At 35.5% G+C, this 24,989-nt stretch overlaps 2 protein-coding genes and 1 pseudogene across 2 annotated transcripts; all 3 read left to right on the plus strand.

Annotated features, from left to right (window-relative positions):
* The first annotated feature begins 1,498 nt into the window (after positions 1–1,498).
* LOC125470008 lies at positions 1,499–7,328 on the plus strand (annotated as a pseudogene).
* A 1,667-nt stretch (positions 7,329–8,995) lies between these two features.
* LOC103965313 (heavy metal-associated isoprenylated plant protein 36) lies at positions 8,996–11,720 on the plus strand. The gene is made up of 3 exons (XM_009378354.2): positions 8,996–9,872; positions 9,964–10,039; positions 10,298–11,720. Exons 1-3 carry the CDS (start codon positions 9,798–9,800, stop codon positions 11,476–11,478), a joined length of 1,332 nt encoding a protein of 443 aa, XP_009376629.2. The 5' UTR covers positions 8,996–9,797; the 3' UTR covers positions 11,479–11,720.
* Positions 11,721–21,247: 9,527 nt separating this feature from the next.
* LOC125470088 (rapid alkalinization factor-like) lies at positions 21,248–22,028 on the plus strand. The gene has a single exon (XM_048568564.1). It carries the CDS (start codon positions 21,475–21,477, stop codon positions 21,835–21,837), a length of 363 nt encoding a protein of 120 aa, XP_048424521.1. The 5' UTR covers positions 21,248–21,474; the 3' UTR covers positions 21,838–22,028.
* Positions 22,029–24,989: the final 2,961 nt, after the last annotated feature.

Here is a 24,989-nt window from a genome sequence, read left to right on the forward strand (position 1 = left end):
AAACATCATATTGTGTGCTATAAGTAATGGTGACGCCCATAGAGGGCACATATACAAACTTAGTTGCTGCACTGTTGCTATTGGTCTATGAGCACAAATGTTGGTGCTTTTTGGCCTCAAAAGGCACATATAATTTTTTGTGTGCAGTGCTCATTTTTTTGTAGTGAGTCTCCCAATTGGTTAGAAACTGTTGAAATCCATTTGTCCCACATCGGACAGAGAGATAGAAAAGTCATTTATATAGAGTTATCCCACTCTAACTAACACTGAGGTTTTTTGTGATAAAATCTCACACCTGACGGATTAAGGGAAAGTGGGGATAGTATCGGTGTTGTTAGAGTGTGGGTCTTTGGTTCGTCGACCTGAAAAATTTTACATGGTACCCGAGCCAGGGAACGGGCTCATACCACCACGTGATATGGTGGGTCCCCATTGGCCCCGTGTGTATGGGTGAGCCCTGACTTGGCTCCACGTGGTTGCTGATGTGTGAAACTTCACGTGTGATCCATAAAAAAGAGGTCTCACGTGCGGGGGAGTGTTGAAACCTATTTGTCCCACATTGGACAGAGGGAAGGAAAAAAGCCATTTATATAGAAAACTCTCACTCTAACTAACCTTTGGTGATAAAACCTCACACCTAACCGATTGGGCAGGTGGTAAAAGTGATGACAATATCGATATTGTTGGAGTAAACCTTTAACCCGTCGACCTGAAAAATTTTACAAAAACTCGATTAGACCTTAAAGTATAAGGGCTAGCAAAAGTTTATGAAAACTCCCACAAATAAGGATCGGTTTTAGTGAACTCAAGATGGAGTGGAGCCTGGATGAATTTGAGTGGGAAACAAACCACCACAGGAAATCAAAGTGCAATGAAAGGCGTGCAAACATGCGCAAATGAAGCTTGGGGACTAAATTTGGAAACTAAAGGATATGGAAGTTGATGATTGGTTTATTACTTAAACGTTGATAGATGTGCTCATTTTCATTGGTGACACATCATTTAGTTTGCAAATTTAGTCTCCCTAGCATTACTCTATTCTTTTTCCTTTTTGTTTTTCTTCTTTTACCTCTTGGAATCCAACGGTTCGGATTTCGTTTTGACTTGTTTAATTTTGTAGTTTCTAACTTTAAAGATTATACCAAAAGGACTTGTCATTGGAACTAATATTTTAGAGAGTTCTCAATTGTAGTGGTTGAGACCCTAAGAGAGTTCTCACCACCGTATAAACCTCATATATAGAGACATAAGGCTTTCAATAGACCAGAAAGGAAGTCCTCAAAGTATAAGAAAGTATAGAAGCTTGTCGGAACTCCATTAGAGCAAATATTCATTTAGGAACATGAATATTTTTGTTCAGTTGGGAGACGCGCTAAGATTTTTTTTTGAAGTTTCCCGTTGTTTTGAATGGCTTTTAATTTAATGGAATGCAACCATGCATGGGCCGATTGTTTGTTAATTCTTTTTCCATATTATGACAATTTTATTTGGCTTGATTATGCAAACATCGAAGTTTTCTGTTCATATTTTTGGTAATCGGCTGTCGAATATTCAAGAACGAGCGGAGGAATATGCAGCACTGATCATGGAAGAGCTGGACCCGGACAACATTGGACATATTGACGTTAACATCTTTCTTGTTTCTTCAAATTTGTTTCTTTAAAGTATTTAGTTTTGTTAATTTTAGCAATAAGCAAAGGAAGTTGAGATTTCATCATAAATCAAATTGTAAATATAGTGAGTAATTCAACTCCTTATAAGCGTATATAAAGTTTAATAACCTTCCGAAGTGAGACATTTTTTTTTCTATCCTCACATTAAAATTAGAAATTTGAAACAAAAGTTTTTGAGACACCAAATTGGTCTAAAAATAAAGGAACCCTAAAAATAACCCACTCCTTCACATTTTAAATCCTAGCAACTTGGGCTTTATGTTTGAAAAAATCATTCAAGTCTAGATTGAGCAGAATTAGATGAGCTCTGTTTTAGTTTAATTCTAGCTTGAAAGTTGGTTTGAAAGTACTTTTAAAGCAACTCAAAGCGGCTTTCAACTATTTAATTTAAATACAATTCCAAACAAGTCCTAATATTATTTTAGCTATGCTTGAACTTGGTACTCAACTTAGTTTGGCTCAACTCATTTATAACTGGAGTTCATCGTAATTGAACCCATTAGCAAGCTCAACCATCATATTTTTCAAACCTAACAACAATTTGGGGCTGAAATGCAGTTGTACAACTTGGAAATGCTTCTTCTCCAGGACCCAATCCAATCAACGAACTTAGCCACGGACAATCGTGTACAGAGCCAGCTGCTAAGCCAGAAGCTAGTCCCAACCAAAGAGCACAACCCTCTACGGCGGTGGTACAGGAGGCTGGCCTACTTCATGGAGGACAACTGGAGGAGGATTTGGGTCATTGCCCTATGGATTTCAATCTGTTTGGGCTTGTACACTTGGAACTTTGTCCAGTATAAGAATCGGGCCGTCTTTGATGTAATGGGCTATTTTGTGTCCACTGCTAAGGGTGGAGCTGAGACCCTCAAGTTCAACATGGCCCTAATTCTTCTACCAGTTTGTAGAAATTCAATTACTTGGCTAAGAAACAATACGGTAATACCAAGTTAGGGGTTGTCCCTTTTGATGACAATATCAATTTTCATAAGGTAAGATGCTAAAAATTACTATATAGGTGTCCTCGATTAATGTGATCAACAAAAATGATACATGTCGACATATTTTAGTGGTTACAATGATATTGACGCATTATCGATAACACTTGCAACATGTTCTTTAATAAGACAAAATGTTTATTTCATAGTATGACTAATACAGTTGGTCTTAAATTATTAGGTGATTGCATTTGGTATCCTGATTGGAGTAGGGTTACATGCCGATTCACATTTGACATGCAACTTTCCAAGACTATTACACTTTACTGACAATGAATACAAGCCGATGAAGCCGTTTTTCGGGACCAAACGGCCAGACGACTATTGGTGGTTCGTGAGAGGCACCGAGGGCTAGACTGGGGTGGTGATGGTGGTGCTAATGCTTGTGGCCTACATGTTAGCAAAACCATGGTTCCGTCGCAACAGGCTTACCCTCCCTAAAACCGTAAAGAAACTAATTGGGTTCAACGCCTTTTGGTACTCCCACCATCTATTTGTCATAGTCTACATCCTCTTTATCATCCATGGATACTTTCTGTATCTATCCAAGAATTGAGAGAAGAAGACGGTAAGTGACTCATAAGTTACAAGTGTACTACCACACAGATAACAACTCACATAGTATGAGTATATTGTCACCGTGACATTTTGTACCAATGATCTATTGACACGGATAGTACAATGGCGGTATAATCATGCAATGTCCATGTCTAGCTAGCGCATGAAATTGAATTGTAGTCTGCAGGCTTTTGCTTTTTTATTGACGATTTATAACCTTGCTATGTTCATGTATTGTCACAGACGTGGATGTATTTGGCTGTTCCAATCCTACTCTACGCATGTGAGCGCTTAATTCGTGCATTCAGTTCTCGCTATGAAACTGTTAAAATTTCGAAGTTACGTTCGAAAGTTGATCAACTTCTTTCTCACCACGAACATTTTTATGAAAAGATAAATACACACTTACTTCAATCTAAGATCACAATTTATTGTTTGTGTCAAATCTTGGATTGTGTTGGTGGAGATATTTTTAAGTGTCTTCGGAACACGACATGTTATACTAAGACCATCTCCAACCTTTGGCCTAAAACTTAAAATTTTTAGCCCAGAAAATTTAGGTTTTAACTTAAAATAGTTTTTCTACTCTAACCATTTTGGCCCAAAATTTTAGCCATAGATTATTAAAGAATGAATTTAGGCTAATTTTTTTTTTTAAATTTACTTTAAAAAAAATTATATAGACTATCCGAAATTAATTTTATGAACATTTTAACCTAAAAATATTTAAATTCCGATAAACATTGAAAAAAACACTAAACCAACACATGAAACTCATGAAACACTATAGAAGAATATAAAACACATAATTTTAACCGTTGAATTTAAATTTGGACCATTAGATCTTTTTTTTACCGTTAGATTTGATCATATTTGATCTCAATCATTGGATTCAATAAATATATAAATATAAAACAAAAATATTAACTAAATTAAATGTGAACCGTTGGATAACCAACGACCCATTTGAATGTGTGCCGTTAGGCTCAATTTGATTGGCAGACAAGTGGGAGAGTGGGTGGGGGCTTCACTACTAATCTTGGTCTAAATCTGGCTTTTTTTTAGGTTTTAGGTTTTAGGTCCAAATTAGAACTTGGGGTGGAATGGATTGGAGGAGGAATAAAAGAGGAATTATAGGTTTGAGGTCATGGGTTGGAGTAGGCAAGTGCTATAATTTAAGTGGGGGTAATGCGGGAAATCAAAAGTTTAAACTAAATTTGTAAACCAAATAATGTACGTCACCAATAAGAAGCAAACACGTTAATCGTTACTTTGTTAATAACCCAATCATCTACAACCACATCATTTGGTTTGCAAATTTGGTTAAATTTTTTTTGTCTTCCTAGCATTACCCTTTCAGTGATTGGATATCTGAAAAATAAAATTTCCAACTACTTCTATTTATGACACTTTATGTATCAAGCTGTGTTTCCAGCACACAAAAATTTCTCTGTGTTGATGAAGAATTCATATCTTTGATTAATTTTTCAGGTTGCAGTTTATCTGGGGAATGTTTTGGCCCTGCATCACTACTGGGCAATATATCTATGTGAAGATATCTCCCCATTTCAATGGTAATTTTCGGTACATATAGTTTTCATCATCGTTAATATTTAGTCTTCCGGTACTTAATTAGTTTCCACATTTTTAGAGGAAATTTTAAGCTCAAATCTTATAAACGATAATTGTTGATAAAAAAACATAAAGCTGACTATTGTGAGAATTGACGTGTGTTTTATAGGCATCCCTTCTCGGTTACTTCGGCTCCTGGAGACGACTACACAAGCATTCATATTCGAACAAATTTTCTCCAAGGTAATTTCATGTGTATAAACATCACTGATTTGGTTGATTTCTTGTACATATTGTTGGAAAATATTAGTATTTTAGGTATTATATTGTTTGAGTTTTCTTATAAGTTTAGTTTGGGCCTAACCTGTTAGTATTAGGATTAGGTTTGTTCGTTATAAATAGCATGCTTGTTATTCAGTTGAGAATAAATTAGTCAAGATGTAGCCTATTGCGGTTTTGTAACCGTTTCGGCATTCTTGTTTATTAATATATTCTTATTATTTTGTAATCTTATTTGTAGCACACTTTATATTCAACTTGGTATGTTTGATCCTTTGGAGTTGAATCTGTTCTTGGTGGCTAGTTTGTTTTTTAGTTTGCTCGGTATCAGTTTTGTTTAAAAAATGGTTTGCGTCTGTTTGCCCCGGCCTGCTAGTACCATCGGTGCTGCTCAACCGGCACCAGCCTGACCACTACCAGATCGACCCACCTCTGACCTACACTGTCGCCCGCCTCATCTATTCTTGCCTGTACCACCGCTGCTGCTCGACAACCACGAACCACCACTTGTTTTTGACGAAGTCCAGACCCGAGAACCACAAACTCGGATCGAGTTCGTCTTCGCCCTGCACTTTGCCGTAGTCTCGTACCCGCAGTCGACTCCCATGAGTCGGATCTGTCGAACCACTGCAATCCTACCGCTGCTAGTTTGAAAACCTTATTCTTGCTGTTTTTGTTGGTCCGATGATTGCTGCACTAGTTTGCAGTTCCACAGAAGAGAAGCGAAGAAGGATACAGAAAAAAAAAAAAAAAAAAAAAAAAAAAAAAAAGTAGAAAAGAAAATGGGAAAAAAATGGTTAAGTTTGTTTTATGGTCACACGAGTTGTTGGTTTGTTTGATATTGTTTTGTGACCGTAACTCGAGTGCTTGGAATTGTGATCACTTGAGTGATAGTGTTTGTGTTTGTTCGTTCATTGCTAATATTGAGATATGAATATTGTATTTTGTAGGTGTGTCAGCTTCCATCTATCGAAAGCAATATCAAACCTAGATAATTTTGCAGTACTTGTATTTAGTGAATAATAAAGTTTGTCGTTCATGAACACATAAATTTCAGAATTTTATCTGTATATTATATCAACAACTGACAACTGCACACAATGACTATCAATTTTGTTGTCGGATTTAACTTAAGCATGTATTAGCAGGATGCCTGGACTCCTGATTGATGGTCCATATGTTGCACCAGCACAAGACTACAAAAAATACGAAGCCCTCCTACTTGTAGGCCTTGGCATTGGTGCCACTCCACTAATAAGCATTCTCAAAGACGTGCTTAGCAACAATATTAAGCACCAAAAGGAAGTTGAAGATAATCAAGGGATCAAATACAACAAAAGGACTTTTGTCACCTAAAGAGCTTACTTCTACTGCATGGATGACGAGAGAGCAAGGCTCGTTTGAGTGGTTTAGGGTGTGATGAATGAAGTGGCTGGAACTCATATAGATGGTGTGACTGAGCTCCATAAGTACTGCACAAGAGTGTATGAAGAAGGAGATGCTCGATCGGCTCTTACCACAATGCTTCAATCTCTTAATCATGCCAAAAACGGCATCAACGTAGTTTCGGGTACGAGGGTTAAGACTCATTTTCCTAGATCGAATTGGCGTGACATTTTTAAGCGTGTCGCAATTAAGCACATTGATCAACGAGTTGGTAAGTACATTTAATATAACTTTAATGGAACGTTGTCTGGTTAGACTATCTGCTAATCATGGGGTTTAAGTGAATTGAGATCATTAATTATATTAGTTCATGCTAAAACGTATGGTTTTACCTAACATGTGTGTTACTTAAGCATTGTCTTTTTATTAAAATTTAACAAAAACAAGGTTAAAAATTGTTTTTCTTGCTTTGCTTTTAGAAAAGTGATTTCCGCATATTTCATATTCTCAATTTATCCTTCTGCAAGTCCGTGTGTATCTTTTAACTTTTAACTTTTAGATTGAACAAATGAAAGAAAAATGTATCTTTTAACTTTTAGATTGAACAAATGAAAGAACAAATGAAAGAAAAATTAACATAAAAAAAAATTAGCAAATATGTATAGAACGAGAAAAAACGTGTGCAACTCTCCCTTTTACTGTAAATGTTCGAAGTATTAAGTTCGTTTTCATAAGTCCTTTTGCTGAAGGAGTATTTTACTGTGGTGCACATGGATCAGTAGGGGAGTTAAAGAGGTTAGCTCAGGATTTTTTTTTCAGAAAAACCGAGACCAAGTTTGATTTCCATGAAGAAAACTTTTAAATTAACTTCCTTATTGAACGTCCCCTTTTGGGTATAAACGTAATGGCCAAGCAATTAAGTAATGATCTCAGATTCATATAAATTAATTCTATATTTTATTATTTTTAGTTTCAATTTTCCAATTGTATGGTTGCATTTTGGGCGTAACGATCCTCACCCATTCAGAGGAAGGTAGGTGTTTCACACGTGACCATTATTAAAGAGTTAATCTCACCTATTTTTTTTTAAGTTCATTTGAAAGATAATAATAATATTACACATGATGAAGTTCTGTTTAAGTTTTATACTTGTAAGTGAAATGTTTTAGATTCGATTCTCGTCAAAGATGAATTTGAATCAAATTATTGCCAGCCTATTGTGAGGCTTAGCTGACTCCCACCCCCTCAATGTATATAATATCTCATCTGTTAAAAAATGCCTAATTCTTGCATTATTATGATAAACCGTTGGCAAATTAACTCTAAACAAATGTTTTGGAAAAGCAGATTTAAAAGGCATTCTCAGTGCCTTCTAATTGGAAAGTTGTTCCTACAGCCCATAGGTACCAAATTAAGCAATTCATGTTAAAAAGCTTCTTGTTTTATTTATTTGTTTGTAAAAAAATAGTATCATTTTCTTCAAGCTAACCAATGGACCACTAAAATATGAGATAATGACTTATATGTAAAGAGTTTACTGTCATCGTGATATCTGATCAATCCAATAGTAAAATATTATGTGTGAATAAAGAGTTTACTGTCATCGTGATATCTGATCAATCCAATAGTAAAATATTATGTGTGAATTTATCTTCTCATGACATTGCATTTTTTAATCGAGACGCTACATGACAATAAATGCGTTTAATGTAAGTTTCTCTCCAAATCTAAGGAGTTTGGTGTAATCGAGAGATAACTCCGATAATATAGTATAATCTCTTTAAAAAGAAAGACTTGCATGAAACAAGAACGTCGATATAACTTGGTCTCAAACCTGTCATGGTGGTAATGTATATGTTAAAACACATTGTGACACCAACACGTGAAAGATTAGAACAATATCACATTGACAGTCATGTTTTATATATATAATCCACACTACTCTTAGAAGCTAGATCATCAAGAAACATTTCACTATAAAATTATACTAAACTGTATCTCTATTCTATCGCGCGTGTTGTATGAAAAGAAGTTAAAACCCATAACCTAATTAACACAAAATTTTGTAGGACAGTTTGCCAATGGCCATGGAGAATCAAGTTTCTACCCAGAAGAAAAAAGCATGCAATTGACCTCCATCATTGGCACCAAAAAGTGTAACTTGGGTTAATGATGATTTTTGCTAGTTTATCTCCAGTCCAGCATGATGGTTCAGATAATTCTCCCCAAAAACCAAGACCCAATGATAGAATCCTCGCAACCGAGCCAAATCACTCCATTCTTAATCTCTGATTAAAGTTTTAATTGCAAAAAGAAAGATTTGGTTAGAACATTGAATGTTTTATTATTCTGAACCTTCCTCATTTCAATGACAAGTAATATGATTTGGTATTAAAAAATGGACAAGTACTGACTAGTCAGTACCTAATGTACTCACTATAATTTGTGACCAATAAGATTATAACACCTGTCTATTTAGTATTTTCCCAAGCCTTTTGCTATGTTGATAACCAAACACCTGCCTTTCTCCTACCATGACCCCTGCCTTGGCAAATCTGCAAACTCGAAGCCCTTCGTCGATCCCATCGCAGCCTTCTCCTCCAACCTCCTCCGTCGAATCCACCCTCGTCCTCTCCACCCAACCTTCTCCCTCATCTCCCTTCCTCTGAAAATCCGACACCTTCGTCTGCAAATCCCGACCAAACCAGCACCTGACCCTCGATTTGCAGCGGAGAGGGGCTGGTGGAAATATTCGGGCTATAATCGACGGAAAGCTTGTAGGAAGGAGTATGTGTGCCTTCACGGAGGAGAGACGAAAAGGAGTCTGAGGTCTGTCGCGTTGGCAGGGAGGAAGAAGAAAGGTTGTGTTTGGCCACAGGTTTAAGAGAAAAGTTTGTGTTTGGTTACAGTGATGTGAGAAAGTACAAATAAACAGGTGTTGTAATTTTATTTGGCCACATGTTATGGTGAGTAAATTGGTTACTGACTAATCAGTATCCAAGTATTTTTCTTAAAAAATTAAATTCGACCAAAAAAGTTAAAAATTTTTGAAATTACAGTGACACCCCACCGACTCGCACCGAGCACCAACTTCAAGGGATCACACTGTAATTTCCACTGTGCGACTCAATTCCCCCTCAGCTACTAGATCTTTCCCCCCATCATAAATCCCCGTCACTTCCTTCTGAAGCATTATCAGTTGCCGCACTCATTGCAAACCCCCACCCCACCCCTCTCTCTCTCTCTCCTTTCTCTCTCTCTCTCTCTCTCTCCAAAAACCAAGATCTCTCTCAAAAAACCAAGAGTTGCTTACGCTTTCTGATTCTGTCCAATGCCTACAGCTGAAGCTAAACCAGAACAACCGAAAGGAAGTGAAGAAGTTTCCCAACCCCCTCTCAACTACAAGGTAATTAGAAATTCTAAGAACACCAGCTTTGTTATTTTTCAGAAAAAGATTTCAACTTCCAGATTTTTGTAACTTCATTTCTGTTTTGCAGATTTGGGTTTTGAAAGTCCCTATCCACTGTGAAGGCTGCAAGAAAAAGGTCGCAAAAATCTTGAAAAAAATCGATGGTAAAAACCTTAAAAATCCCTCTGATGTTATTAACCTGTTTTTGTAGTTTTTTAATCGTACGGTTCTTATTGATTCGATGGTTTCTGATTTGCATGTCTCGTATCATCAACTTTTTCAGTTACAGACTTACACTTCAGCTCAAATTTCTCAATTTTTTCAACATGGGTTTTGATTTTTATTGTGTTTTTATTGCTTTAATTTAAAATATATGTGATTTTTATTAATTTTTTGATGATTTTTTTTTGGTGGGTTTTCAGGGGTTTACAAAACAGAGTTTGACGGGAATATCGGAAAGGAAAACAAAGTTACAGTGACCGGAAACGTGGAGGCGGAGATTTTGATCAGGAAACTGGCTAAGGGAGGGAAATATGCAGAGATGTGGCCTTGTCAGAAGGCTAACAACAGCAATAATTCAAATGACAAGAAGAAAAATAAGGAGAAGAATAAGGAGAAACAGCAAGGCGAAGATACCCAAGGGTCCGAGGACGGCAACCATGGCGGAACTAGAGGCGGCGGTAGTTGTGATGATGAAAGGGAGACGGTTGAGGCTGAAGTTGTTCAAGTTCAGGATAATCGTGGTAAGAAGGAAAATAAAGGTGGTAGTGGCGCGGGTGGGAGTAAGACCGCTGAGGGGGTTAATGCTGTGAAAGTGAATGAGGGGGGTGGTGCACCGGCGAAATCCGGCGGCGGTGGAAAGGGTAAAGAGGTGAAGGCTGAGGTGGTGAAGCAGGGGAAGCCTGTGAACATGTCTGAACAGCCGGCTGCGGCGGAGAAGTGTTTTGGTAGGGATGACGATGAAGATGACAGTAATTGTGAGGTTGATAAAAGTGGAGGCGGCGGCCGAGGCCGCGGCGGCGCTAGTAGCAGTGGAACTAAGAAGAACAAGAAGGGGCCAAGTGGGAAGGCCAATCCTGATGATTCAGATGAGGTTGAACAATGTGGTGCTCCTCCACGCACTGGATCACCTCCAAATCATGGCAATGTACCACGTGGACCTCCTATGCCTCAGGGGCCTTACCCTTACATGCTTCCATCTGGTACTCAAGGCCCTAATTTTGCTTCAGCTTTTGCTCCGGCTCCGGCTCCGGCTTCGGCTTCAGCACCAGCTCCAGCCAATCACATGGCTACACATCAGCAGATGTATGAGTACCAGTACCCCAGGCAGAACTACAACGGGCTTCCTCTCCAAGCTATGAACTTCAATACGGCCTACCCCGCCAGGAGCTACGGTGCATCCCAATATGCTGCACCACTACCTCACGCACACTCTTACACTTATGCGTCTCAAAGTGTGGCAGCTGAGAGTGAGCTGAGGTCCTATCATTCGGACTCGTATCCGCAGTATTACCCGTCGCCGCCGGAGTATAATTCGCCGCAGCAGTCCGATTCCTTTGTGCTGTTCAGCGACGAGAATCCGAACGGGTGCAGCATTATGTGAAGCATTGTGTGGCAGCGGCAGCATTCCGGCAGCGTTCTGACAGCATGGTGGTGGAAGTGTTATACTGCTTGTACAAGTGCTTTTGGAGAAGACTCGTGTAGTGGGTTAGTGGGGAAGGATAAATGGGTTGTTAATTAAAACAACAATATTACTTTCACTTCAGTATCCTATCACGGAAATATACATTATTGTGCATATATGGAAAGAAAAAAAATAAAATAAAGATGCAATAAATTACAGGAGATATGAAGTCATACTATAACAAGAAGTAGAAAACTATTAAAAACAAAATCAATTAATGCAGCTCTTAAGATAAACAAAAGTTTGAAAGCTCTAAAAGATTATGAGCAAAAGCTGCAACTGTAAAAAGACATACAAAAATTTTTCTAAATGTGAGAAAAACCGAATATATATGGAAGAGAGAATGGTACAATAATTTACCCAATCAACTGATAAACGTCAAGGCATCTTAGAAGATTCGTTTGAAAGAAAATGCATTGCTAAAAAAAAATCACATTCAATACAAAGGGAATGTCAACCTTTCTTCAAAGCTATATAAACAGCATGAATAATAGCTCTGGCGGTTCGTCTATTAGGGTTTTACTAGTAGTTGGTCTTTATATCCAACTCTAGTTTAGTTATCTACTAGGGTTTCAGTATCCATATTAAAAAAGCTGTTAACTTGCAGATAATGTTTTACCTTAGCAGTAGAAAATAATTATGCGTATATATTCTGATTCAAATTTAATTTTCATCGATTCTTCTCTTAATAATTTAATTTACTAACGCTATCGTGTATAAAAAAATAGTTGTTAACTTTGTAATATTCGGTTTAATTAATTAAGAAGGGTCTCTAATTGTGTCTCAACTCTGCTTTCTGATGTGTAAGGTAGATTTGACAATTTGGCTTATTATGCAGTTGTTAGTTTAATCACGCATGAAGAGAAGGAGGTAAAATGAATTTCGACCATTCGAAATTGAAACAAACTTACTTTGACCTGTCCAGTTGCATACAAGAACCCTTTCTAGGTTGCTTTGAAGCAACGGCTACAGCACGTTCGGGGAGAAACTTATCATGTCATTGTAGTGATTGATATGTTTTAAGCCTATAATGTACTGACGTGTTTTAACATTTTTGCATGATAGCATATGATTAGAATGGAACAATGTAAGCAACATTCTTTTGCATGTAAGTTATATCACGTATTGACATTAATTTTAAAATTTTCATATGGATAAATATGATTAGTTTTGAATATGATCATAGTGATATTTTTGTTGCATGGAAGGCCTTGGGTCAACCTTTTTAAGCAATATCCATGGTCATGGGCGGATTCATAGAGGGACCGGGATAGTCACGGAAGCACCCGAGGTATTGGAAAAACACAAATGGACTCGTAAATTGAGTGAACATATTTTTTTTATTTTATATAAATGACCTTGCTAAAAAAGAGTCTACGATTTAGACTTTGTAACTTATAATATTATTTTTGAACCTTTTACATTAAACTCTCTGACCTTAAAATCTGAATTCACCACTGTCCATGAGGCACTTTTTCTTGGTTAGTTTGTAGGACCATTTCAATCTTTCAATCTTTGGAAATACTCTCTTAATGATTCGTAAAGCGAAAATTTATAATGGAGAAAGTGGAAAGATTAGTTAAAACTATTTATTAGAGATGTCCTTAAAAGGAAGAGATTTTTCAATGTGACTGGTACAATGATTGTACATCAAGTATCACTATACAAATAGTGGGATATGTGTGCTTAAAGGTTAATAACTTAAAAAGTAAAATTTCTAACTACTCTTATTAAAACACGTGATGTACTACTTATATTCTCATTACAACTGAAAATTTCTTCTTTAAAGGATGCCAATCACATTGTTAACTGAAAAGAAATAATTTACAATTGTGTAATGCCCTAGATTAATTTTGTCTCTTTCTAAGTTGTGGAAACCCATTTCTAGATTCCAATAAAATATCCAAAATATCGAGCTAGGGTTTTCTAGATGTTCTTAGCTGGTTTTGTGAAAGAAGAAAATGTTTAAATTGAAAAAGTCTCTTGTTCTTTAATTACTATAAAACTTGAGATATTAAAATAATTTATCTCCTTTGAAAGTTTGTACTTTAAAGAGCAATCTCTTACTTCCATTAATCCTTTGGAGTTTGTGGTGGACTGTCCCCTTTGTTTTAGTTTTCATTTTTTTTTTTTTTCCTTCTTTTAATCTGTAGACTTCTGCTTTTGGATTAAAAGCACTTTTTTGAGATTAATTTAAAAGCAGATTTGTACGAGTAGCATGTAGGCCTTTTCTTTAATTATTGCTTTTGAGACGTGCCTCCTAGGGCAAGCAACCCCATAAGCAAGCAAATCATGTTCAGGATCGAGTCGGAAACAGGAGCAGGATGCTTTTTAATTAAAATGATTTTAAAGATTCCTATAATTCTTTATTTTGATTTTTAAGATTTAAAAGTAATAGATTTGGTTTATGAGTTTGTTCACAATCAATTATTTTAGTCTTTTTATGAAAACTCTCCATAAAATAAGGATAAAATGATAAAAATATTCTTAATTTTTGTCAAATCATTTCGGCCTATTATTTATTATATTGAGGGTAATTTTATCATTTCGATCCATATTTAACATAATTTTTCACTGAGGGATCAAAATGATTGATGATGGACAATCTCATAGACCATTTCTATTGATTTCAAATCTCAGAAACCAAAATGAAGAGTTAGAGGCAAATATCACAGATCTTTTTATCTAAAAAGCCTATTTAAACACGTAAAATTAATCACATTGTTAACAAATTCTCTAATACACGTAGATTTTTACATAAACTGATGGAGTTTACTTGTGAAAGATTTTGCTTTAGCAATGTGATTAGTTTTAGTAATGTTATTTGAACACGTAAAATTGAAACTCACCACATTGATGACATGCCTTAGTTTTACATGCAATGATGGGGCCAGTAGGTGGAGTATCAACAGTGTCTCTTTAAAAGGGAGCTATGTCCCATACACTTTGCATTATATGGGATTTGAGCCACATGGTATAAGTTGGTGTAAAGTTATAAGAGTAGTTAGCCATGACAAAGACATTCACTTCGGATTTTTGTATCCGGAGTCCAAATTTGGATCGTTCAAAAGAGAGATAAAGAGATCTAGACCGTCAAGTATTCAGGTTTTTGTGAAGTAGATTAGTGAGATGAGCTAATAAGCATCGTGAGTTTGAAATTAAGTAGCCTAAATCTTTTCCAGAGCTTTGGACATAAAGATCCGGAGTATAAAACGAAAAATACATCATTAAAAAAATGATATAAAACGAAAAAATATATATATAATGAAAAGTTGCACCTTTCACAACCTGAGACACTAGTTCAAAGGAAGCAAGTAGCTCGAAATGAATGGAGATTGTAAACTCTAAGTACATATTTAACTAATGCAAGGTTAGTATCATTATGCCTGCGACAAGTTTGATGGATATCGATTCTAGCTAGTGCCTACATATTACAAGTGTTTTGCTGCCGGTAGTTGTTTACACGCGAGGACATGACGTTAACATTGAACTTATATTAACTTGTCACGAACTCACTATAAAGCATGAAGCTAATAAAGCGCCAGAAATTTATAATTGTGCTAGTTTTATGTGCACAAACAACTGATGCTAATATATCTCTCGTAAAATCAAATAACATAATTAAACCCTACCCAACAAATTGTTTGATAATATTCATATGTTTGTATAGCTTTATATGCCTAAACAAGCAAAAGCAAATTTGTCTAGTAAAACACAAAACGTAAAATTGCCATAAAAACGTCAAACAACACGCCGTAGTACAGAATTTGTGTGGAGAGCGACCCGAAGTTAGTGATTGATATTGTTTCATGATCGTGCAGTGTTCATTGGCGCCTCATGTCTATCATTGATAATATCAAAGATATCGCAAAATTCTTTGATTTTATTTTTAGGACGCATGTGTTTTAAGAAGTGAATTTTTTTATGAACGCTGCTACAAGTAATGGCTTTCGTCACAATAGCCTTCATATTTGGAATAGATCTCTTTTGAGTGTGGCTCACAAAACCGTTATATTTGATTGTATAAGAGTTGGCTGTAATCGTCATCACTCTATTTAATTTAATAGTTGTTTTGCATATAAATAAATAAGTAGTTGGAGGCTTGCGTTTGCTTGCTGTGTTGAGAAATGAGATAGAAGCAAAGGTAATGGACCACTGAGGAGTTGACACAGCAGCCTCATCACATTCAGAATCACATAAACGCAAAGGTCAGGAATCAAACGGGTCAGCTTCCAAGTTAATAACAAATCGTAATCACGGATCCGCATCATTGTTACGAGTAACTTAAATAAAATGAATTTACTATTATTGTATTGACATGTAAAGAAAAACTAAGGTAATGGACCACTGAGGAGTTGACACGGCAGCCTCATCACATTCAGAATCACATAAACGCAAAGGTCAGGAATCAAACGGGTCAGCTTCCAAGTTAATAACAAATCGTAATCACGGATCCGCATCATTGTTACGAGTAACTTAAATAAAATGAATTTACTATTATTGTATTGACATGTAAAGAAAAACTAAGTTATAAGACTGATATATCATGTGACGGTAAACTGTTTTATATAAGTCTTCTATGACAAGTTTTAAGTATAAATAATTCATTATTGGGTGGGTTAGTTCTGTATCACCGTCCCCCAATTATTTTCGTGGTTTAGGCTACTCTCAATCGTTTTAACTTTCTTTCTTCTAGCTACTAAGATGTTTAAGTTGCAAACCGTTAAAAAGTTTGGTCTCAAGATGATTATTGAAGTTTGTCGATTTCAACTCATACGATTAAAATTTAAAGGGTATGCTACAGTTAGTCGCTTATGCGTGTATGAGTGACTTTCAATGCTTAAACTTTAACGGTTGATACATGTGGAACCCTTGATGCATCAATGAATAGGTCGCGGGTGCAAAATGTTCGAAAAATTCTAAAAACTATTCTATAGGTTTCGAAGAACTATTCTCCTTCTAAGAATTATAAGGATTTTAATTAAATCTAAGCTTGTAAAGTTTGTTTTTTATTTCTTTCAAAATCAAATGCAAGCTTCATAAAGTGAGAGGGGCCTATAACCCAACAAACCCAACTAAGTAAATTCCCACCTGGGCCTAGTAACTCCCACCCAATTCTCTTAATCAAGGTCAACATCTCCTGCTTTTGGCTTGTTTGACCTCAATGTATGTAGATAATAACAGCGGTTTCCGAAGAATCACATATCATGTGTTTCTTTTGAAAATCACTCACAGTGTTTTGAGCTGCTTCTTCATTAAAGCCCTTATGCTAGAAGTGATTTTGTCGTAAACAGAGTCATTGCATGATGAAATATGATTCTTCATTTGATTCAAAATCTTTCTCTTGACTCGTCATTCTAGCTTCCACCCTGAAGAAAATGATCACATGGAAGAACCTAGAGGTATGTAAGAAAATATTTAGGTTAATCTTGCTTGTTTTATACAACTGTAGTAACTAAAGCTTGTGCAGTTTGGTGCTTCCAGAAGGTCACAAATTCACGGCGGTGGTTTTTCACACCATCCTAGTAACTGGGTAGATGCAGATGAAGACGACAGCGATGAGGACGAAGGGAATGACTTGTATTCAAGCAACACCACCGTACTATGAAGAACAGTAGGATTCGTGGCTGCAGTGATGGTTGGCCAAATTTCTTTTCTTTCTCATGTTGTAAGTTCATCTTTCTCCTTCAACGACATGCTTTATTGGCTTTACTTATTGAGCAAGGCTGCTTTGTGCTTTTCTTTGAGTGAATATCCATGTAAATAATATGAAGTCATCCACAATTAGATCAGAAACGGAAATGTCATTCTATTCAAACTGTGAAACGATTTCTTGGTGTCAAAGTTACCGAACTCGTACGAAATACGTCATAGAATTGGTGGGGTTGGAACAAGAATTCACGCACGGGGACTTTGATCCATCACTATCACGCAGCAGCTTATAGGACCCCTAATGAATTTCTGTCTGTCTTGAGATGGTTTTTCCGGACGAGTGGTAACGAAAACGATAGGAAAGACTCAGTTGCAGTGATTTCCTGCCTTTTAACTGCAATATTGCTGAGACAGCCAATAGAAATGCCAAGTGGGAATATCTGATTCATTGTTCATTTTACTCATGGCCATGAATCCATAGAGGACACACAATGCGTGATGTAGAAACTCGGTTTAAGAAGTTTATTATTAGTTTGGAATACTGTCACCGTGACATCTGAGAAGTCCGTCTCCAATTTAGGACCTTTCTTTAGATTGCTCATTCACTTTAGGACCTTTCAAGTTGTTGATTGTGAAATCTTAAAAACCTGCAGGTAGGACACACTTACACCTAGTTGGCTAGTTATCTCGAGGAGTTTGGGGCAATTTGTGTTTTTCTCGTTAATGTCAGCATGATGCCTGAACATATAGCTTACATGCCAGGATGTTATTATTTGCTCTTTCCCCTTGATCTTTCGGCGTGCATGGACTGCAGGTTGTGGATTTCTCATGTGCTTTTTAGCACCTGGACCTGGACCTAATTTTAGATATTAATTAAAAAAATAGAACTTTAACGAAAATTTTTTGATACTGTTTATTTTAATAAAAAATCACATTTTTACATTAAAAATCAATCATATTACTATTTACTCTACCCTCTATTTTATCTTTATCGTTAAAACTTAAAATTTTCAAGTATTTTCTTTAAAAAAACCATTGAAAATAACTTGGGGTTTTCATCTCCGTGTGGGTAAAAAAATATCAGGATTCTTGAGGGCACTTCTGTCCATCCGTGAGAACGTCCCTTGTCCTTTACAACCTTTCAATTTGTTTATTAAAAAAATGTCACTTCAACAACTACAAAGTCTTACTTTATTAAACGTGGTCGGCTGTATAGATGCTAAATCCTACTGAGTTAATTTTGTGTTCCATCTTCCGTTAACTTCAAGTACTTCATGTCTTTTTTTTTTAAAGTCTATTTTCAAGTCTTTCACGGTCTTCTTTGCCCTGAGACTTTACCTTATAATTGCATTTTTAAACTAAAAACTCTATAAATCTTTATTTCACATGTTCAAACTACGTTAACCTATTTTTTCCTATCTTATTGTTATTTACAGTCACTCTTACTTTATTCTAAATATCCTCATCTTATCTTTAATTACAACTTTGGAATTTGTTTACTAAAAAATGTTCACTTCCAGAAACAAAATTAAAAAATGACGAGGGAAGATTCATGAATCATGAGAAAAGAGGGCTTTAATTATAAAATTGCATAAATTATTTATTAGAAAAAAAAGTAGAATATAATAGTATACTTTGGGGAAAGAAATTAAAAATATTTGTAGGGGGAAGAGATTGTTAAGGGACCAGCTGGCTTGAGGAGAACTGAGGATTTGGTATTGGGACGCGCAAACACCGTCCTCGCGATCTGCGGCGGGCCCACGACCTATTTAACGGCTAACGCCGCTTATTTAAACACTATCCGTTGCTCCTTTCAAATCCCGTAGCTCTATGATAAAAAAGCGCGGGTATTTAATTCAAAACAATAACAAACATTGAATCGAATCGCATAGCTTTATCGAAAAGAAAGGAAATAGTGCTTAATCAACTTTATTGTGCTATTTGATCCTCTCTAGACATTATTGTTTCGAGTATATGGATCATAAAATATGAACTTTTGGTTTGTGTGTAAAGAGTTCAGAATCTTTGTTTTGAATAAGAAGAATAAGCGTAATAAGTTAATGAAAATCGTCAATTTTAATTTAAGTGGTTTTAATTGACTAGTCCTTGTGCTCTGGATAGTGAGACCCAAAGAAGACCCATGCCCTTTATTTTGAACAATAAACTTAAGAGTACGGATTGAATGTACACTCTTATAAATTAGAAAACAAACAAGATGCAGTTGAACACAAAACCTTTGATGCATAATTAAATATTCTTAATCAATTGAGTTGCAATCCGCTCGAGTACTAGCTTTCACTTTACAAATGTCAATGGCATAAGCATGAAGAAAAACTATTTCAACCTTTGTGCGTGGATCCAACCCAAATTTCTTTTCCTTTTTCCTTTTTCCTTTTTCCTTTATGTTGGAAGGATTCAACTGACATATTGGATTTGGTAAATTAAATAATGGAGGAAAAACATGAAGAGTAAAATGGGGGACGGTTATGTTAGAACGAAAAAGTAGTACAAACTCAGAAAGGGCAAAATAATGAAGGATGACGCTTATGTTGAAAAAAATAGAAGGATGACGCCAATGGGATGGAGGAAGAAGACTAGCTGTTACTCACTGATAAAATAATAAATAAGTTAACTATCAAATAAATAAAGGGGTGTGGGATCTGTGACATTTTTTTAATACAGTTTTGACATAATCTTTTGTGAGACTCATTTTATAATGTATTATAACGATTCAAATAGTTTATCTTTAGAACATCATTCATAAATTATTTTTGCAAAAATTTAGACGTATCAAAAACCGCTAAACATTCATTCGTCATGAAAAAATTAGACGAATACAATTATAGAAAGAAATCTTAAGCCCTTAATCTAATTGTAATATGATTTTAGATTTGAATATCGTAATCTTTAAAAGAAGACTTAAAACATAAATAATTCAAATTGTCGAAATACATCACATAATAAATCATACCAAATATTATGTAAAAAAATATTATAAATCTGCGATGCCACAAATCCGTCCTATAAATAAATTATCAAGTAAATAAATAAATAAAGGAGAGAAACAGGTAGGATAGGAAGGAGAAAACGTGTATAGGTTAACGATTCTTTGATGGAGTTGGCCACTTGGGATAGGTGTAATATAAACCCTAGATGCCGTGTTCCCTCTTCCATACTATATTTTATTAATACACACACACTGTCTCTGTAATCTCCATTTTTTAAGAGAGAGATAGAGACAGTGGCACAACCGGTCAACTAAGGTTGAATGTTGATTAGTAGGTTGGGTTATGAATGTGCATATGATTTTACTTGTAATTACTATATTTGCCATTGGTTTTATGGATTTGGTTTAAAATGAATTATTAATATTCTTGTACTGCCGCTCAGTATAACGGTCTAATATTATTTATCTCCACTTGTAAATGAGAGTTCTTAAGTTCACATTTCGTAGATGACGAATTTAATACCGAATTAAGTTATTCATTATATGACTTAGCTAAACTATCCCATCTTCATATAGGCTAAAGGAAGGCTGTGCTACAAGCCTACAACTACTGTCTAGTCAAGCAATTAGCTTAAATTATTATGGTTGTTTCTATTGTGGTTAGAGTTAGTATGTTTTCTGTCTCGCAAATGGCTTTTAATTCAACGCTGAATTCAAAAAAAGTATACAAGGTAGCCACATCGGTCAGGACGCGGGGTGTCTGTACACCCGAATTGGAGTTTTCTCCCGCAGTTTAGTTAAATGCAAGTTTGACATTTTGCCAGAAGCAAAAATAAATAAATAAGAGTTTTAACGAAAAGTTTACGGTACTGTTTATTTTAACGAAAAACTATATTTTTATACTAAAAAGTTAAACCTGGTATTATTCATTTTACCCTTTATTTTGTCCTTATTGTTAAAATTCAAAATTTTCAAATTCTTTTCATTAGTTTTTCTAATAAAAAATCTTCTAAGGGGCACCGCTGTAAATAAGAACCAATACCAATGTCATTTGTTGGAAACTGCCCGCTATAAGTTCTTAACTGAGGTTTAGTCATTGTCTAGTTTGTTTTGTCCATTCTCTCTCCTCTTCTCTCTCACTCTCTCTCTCTCTTGGCTCACTGGTGAAGAGAATCAACAACCAAAACGCAAATACGGATCAAGAAATTTAAAATTAAAATACAGAGATTATTAAGGAGCTGGATCAGAAAGCATTCAACTTTGAATAGAAGCAACAAAGAAATAGTGAGAGTGAAAAGCTTCTTATTTGGGCAACAATGGCTAGTCTGCACAGTTTCTCTCTCCTCCTCCTGATCTGCGCCTCAATAATGGTGGTGGGTTCGTCAAGTGAGGACCACCACCACCTCTCCTGGATACCCGCCGCAGCCGCCAAGTCAGCCTGCAAGGGCTCCATAGCCGAGTGCGCCTTAGCTGCAGGGAACGATGAGGTGGAGTTTGACATGGACTCAGAGATCAGCCGTCGCATCTTAGCGACCAGCAACTACATCAGCTACGGTGCGCTGCAGAGGAACACAGTGCCTTGCTCCAGGCGCGGCGCCTCCTACTACAATTGCCAGCCCGGGGCCCAGTCCAACCCCTACAGCCGCGGCTGCAGCGCCATCACGAGGTGCAGGAGTTAATTTTTAACCTTTTTTTTGTTTTTTAATTTTGGTTCATTTGGAATTGGAGGGGATGTGTCATTGTTTTTTTCTTAATTAATGGAAATATTGATGTTATCACATCATATTTTGCAATGTCTCTTGTAAAATTGAACAATTTGGTATTCTTTCTCTTCAAATTTTATAGATTTTGGCTATCGATTGAACCCTTATTGACATATTAGTCACTCTTGGAGGATGATGTGGTGAACAATTCAAACTTAGATTAGTTTTCTAAAATACCATATGGTTTAGATAGTCTGGCTATGGAACGAACGTTCTGTACAGAGAATTTGGGATGATTTAAATTGGAGTTAGTTGTCAAACACAATGTTGCTTGATTATTCCCCCTATCACATGTTTCATGTCCAACAAATCCTTGTCTCTACAGAAAATTATTCAAGATGATGGATCATATTTGTTCATAAAAGTTTGCATCTTTTGGGAACTTGTGTTTGATTGGATGTAGTGCTAAGAGTGTAAGTACTTATTTAGGAGTGCTTTTAAGATGATTGAAAGCACTTATAAAAAAAAAATTAGGGCTTCAAATGTTTTTAAGATGATTGAAACATCAGTTATGAACTTCATTTATAAATTACTTTCAATCATTCTAAAAGCAATTCCAAACGAATTTTAATTATAATAAAAAATCTCTTTTCAATCTCACTGCTGGCTTCTTCTCCTTTAGTTCTCAAACGAGAAAAAGGAAAACCAAATAATTGGGGGTTATATTGAGACATAAAACAAACAATTGACAAAGTAAATTTGCAAAAGGGAAAAAAATTCATAGATAGGTTCAATCTAATAGTGGAGAATTTTTTTTGTTCTCTGCTTGCCTCTGGCCCCTTTTGCAGGATCTCTTTTGATTTAAAGTTGTTTTTATGAAGTATTATTAACTTAGATATTGCACACTGTTTTCCTTATTCTTTCGAGTTCTTTGCTTTGAATAGTATTCAAATATCAACGCGTGATAGGTTTAAAATACTTCCACAAAGTTCTCAAATTTCATACATGTATTGCGTAAGCTCTTTCGGTTCAAACTTACCAACCACAACGGTGGAGATATCTCAAGTCAATTACGCACTGCTATTTGTTATAGTTTTATTTCATTACGATGTGTTGTTGACTTGGAATATCACCGCTTTAGGGTTATCTTTGATTGCATTGATAAAGTAGATTTTGTACTTGAGTACGGATTAAGATTCTCTCCCCCCTCTTTCCATTCCCTTCCATCCCCTCTTCTCACATTCTCTATTTTTTCTTTTTCTTTTTATAAAAAATTAATATAAGATATTGACGTGTCTTAACCATGACCGTTCAAATAGGAAGAGAGGGAAAATGAGGGAAAAAAAAGGGGAGATAATCTTATTCCCTTGAGTACAAGGTCTGCAATCTTGTCCAACCAATTTAAAATATTAGCTTAATTGTTATGGGAGCTATGTCATCGAAAGATGATATGATCCCCATGATTTAAAATTTATGTTTTGTAGGTGTATTTGTGTTCTGTTGGGTTGTCAAATGATTTTAGGTCCTCCATCACATCCCTCAGGAGAAAATTTTCAATGTGTTTGGAATATTGTCAGCAGTTTTAAATTTTTGTTTTGTCAAATATTAAACCACTTATGTTATGATATTTGTGTATCGAATCGTGTTCCCAGCACATTGAAAAAACCTTCAATAAGACAGATGATATCTTTTTTTACCTGTACACGGTCGAAAAAGGGGATTCTATGGGGACAAATTGAATAGAACAAGTCTCCAAAGTTTTATTTTGAATTGTAAATGAAATGATAAATAGGTTTCTTTTGTTTTTGTTACACCTACACCCAACTTATGACATGTTTACGTACTTGAAATGAGGAAACTTTAAATTGAGAAATTCGGGAATAAAAGAGAGAATGAAATCAACTACTCTTGGGTTTTCAAGTTTTGAATTACAGACCGTAGGCATACTTTTTCAAAAAGTAAAAATGGAAATAAATCTGTGGGTGTTAACACTCACGATTTTTAGTCGGTTTTGCAAATTCGTACATAAATCACCGTTCAATCTATTTATTTTCATCTTCGCCTCGATGTGTAGTTTTGAAAATGAAGGCAAGACTTTCCATTGAGATTCCTGAGGTGGAACTCCATTTGACAATGTTTTGGGTCTCACTATTGTATTTTTTACTTATTTTTTAAGTTTTAGGCTTAAATATTCTACTAAGTATACATTTGTTGCTCAATAAATCATAAAACCGCTTCCAAACACCTTATAAAGTTTTCCTTAATGCTCGTGGAAAATATTTTGCAAAAATAAATTTTTTCATTTTTGACCCAAAAAACGTCAGTTAACACTCACGATTTTTTATCGGTTTTATAAATTCGTACATAAATCATCGTTCAATCTATTTGTTTTCACAATCGCCTCACCATGTAGTTTTGAAAATTAAGGTAAGACTTTCTATTGAGATTCTTGAGGGTGGAACCCCATTTGACAACATTTTGGTCCTCAGTATTGTATTTTTCACTTTTTTTTTTTTTTTTTTTTCAGTTTTTGGTTTAAATATTCTACTAAGTATACATTTGTAGTTCAATAAATCATCAAACCAATTCCAAACACCTTAAAAAGTTTTCCATAATGCTCGCGGAAAATATTTCACAAAAATAAAAATTTGCATTTTTGACCAAAAAAACATGGGTTAACATTCACGTTTTTTAGTCATTTTACAAATGCGTACATAAATCTTTGTCCAATCTATATGTTTTCACCTTCGCCACACCATGAAATTTTGAAAATTAAGATAAGACTTTTCTTTAAGATTCTTGAGGGTGGAACCCCATTTGACAATGTTTTGGTCCTCACTATTTTATTTTTCACTTATTTTTTCAGTTTTCGGCTTAAATATTATACTAAGAATACATTTGTTGCTCAATAAATTATAAAACCACTTCCAAACACCTGAAAAAGTTTTCCTTAATGCTCGCGGAAAATATTTACAAAAATAAAAATTTTCATTTTTGAACAAAAATTTTCATCGTTCAACCTATTTGTTTTCACCTTTTCCTCATCATGAAATTTTGAAAATTAAGATAAGACTTTCCATTGAGAATCTTGAGGTTGGAACCCCACTTGACAATGTTTTGGTCCTCAC

Source organism: the organism of the source record quoted next, unplaced genomic scaffold (genome assembly GCF_019419815.1).
Source record: "Pyrus x bretschneideri cultivar Hongxiangsu unplaced genomic scaffold, Pyrus_bretschneideri_v1 Contig48, whole genome shotgun sequence".
NCBI classification, from domain to species: domain Eukaryota; kingdom Viridiplantae; phylum Streptophyta; class Magnoliopsida; order Rosales; family Rosaceae; genus Pyrus; species Pyrus x bretschneideri.

What these genes read in the sequence shown, in the direction of transcription:
- LOC103965313 (XM_009378354.2), top strand. Translation starts at nt 9,798, where the DNA reads ATGCCTACAGCTGAAGCTAAACCAGAACAACCGAAAGGAAGTGAAGAA. An exon ending in AACCCCCTCTCAACTACAAG is followed by an intron (nt 9,873 to 9,963) that starts GTAATTAGAAAT and finishes TCTGTTTTGCAG; the next exon opens with ATTTGGGTTTTGAAAGTCCC. An exon ending in AATCTTGAAAAAAATCGATG is followed by an intron (nt 10,040 to 10,297) that starts GTAAAAACCTTA and finishes GTGGGTTTTCAG; the next exon opens with GGGTTTACAAAACAGAGTTT.
- LOC125470088 (XM_048568564.1), top strand. Translation starts at nt 21,475, where the DNA reads ATGGCTAGTCTGCACAGTTTCTCTCTCCTCCTCCTGATCTGCGCCTCA.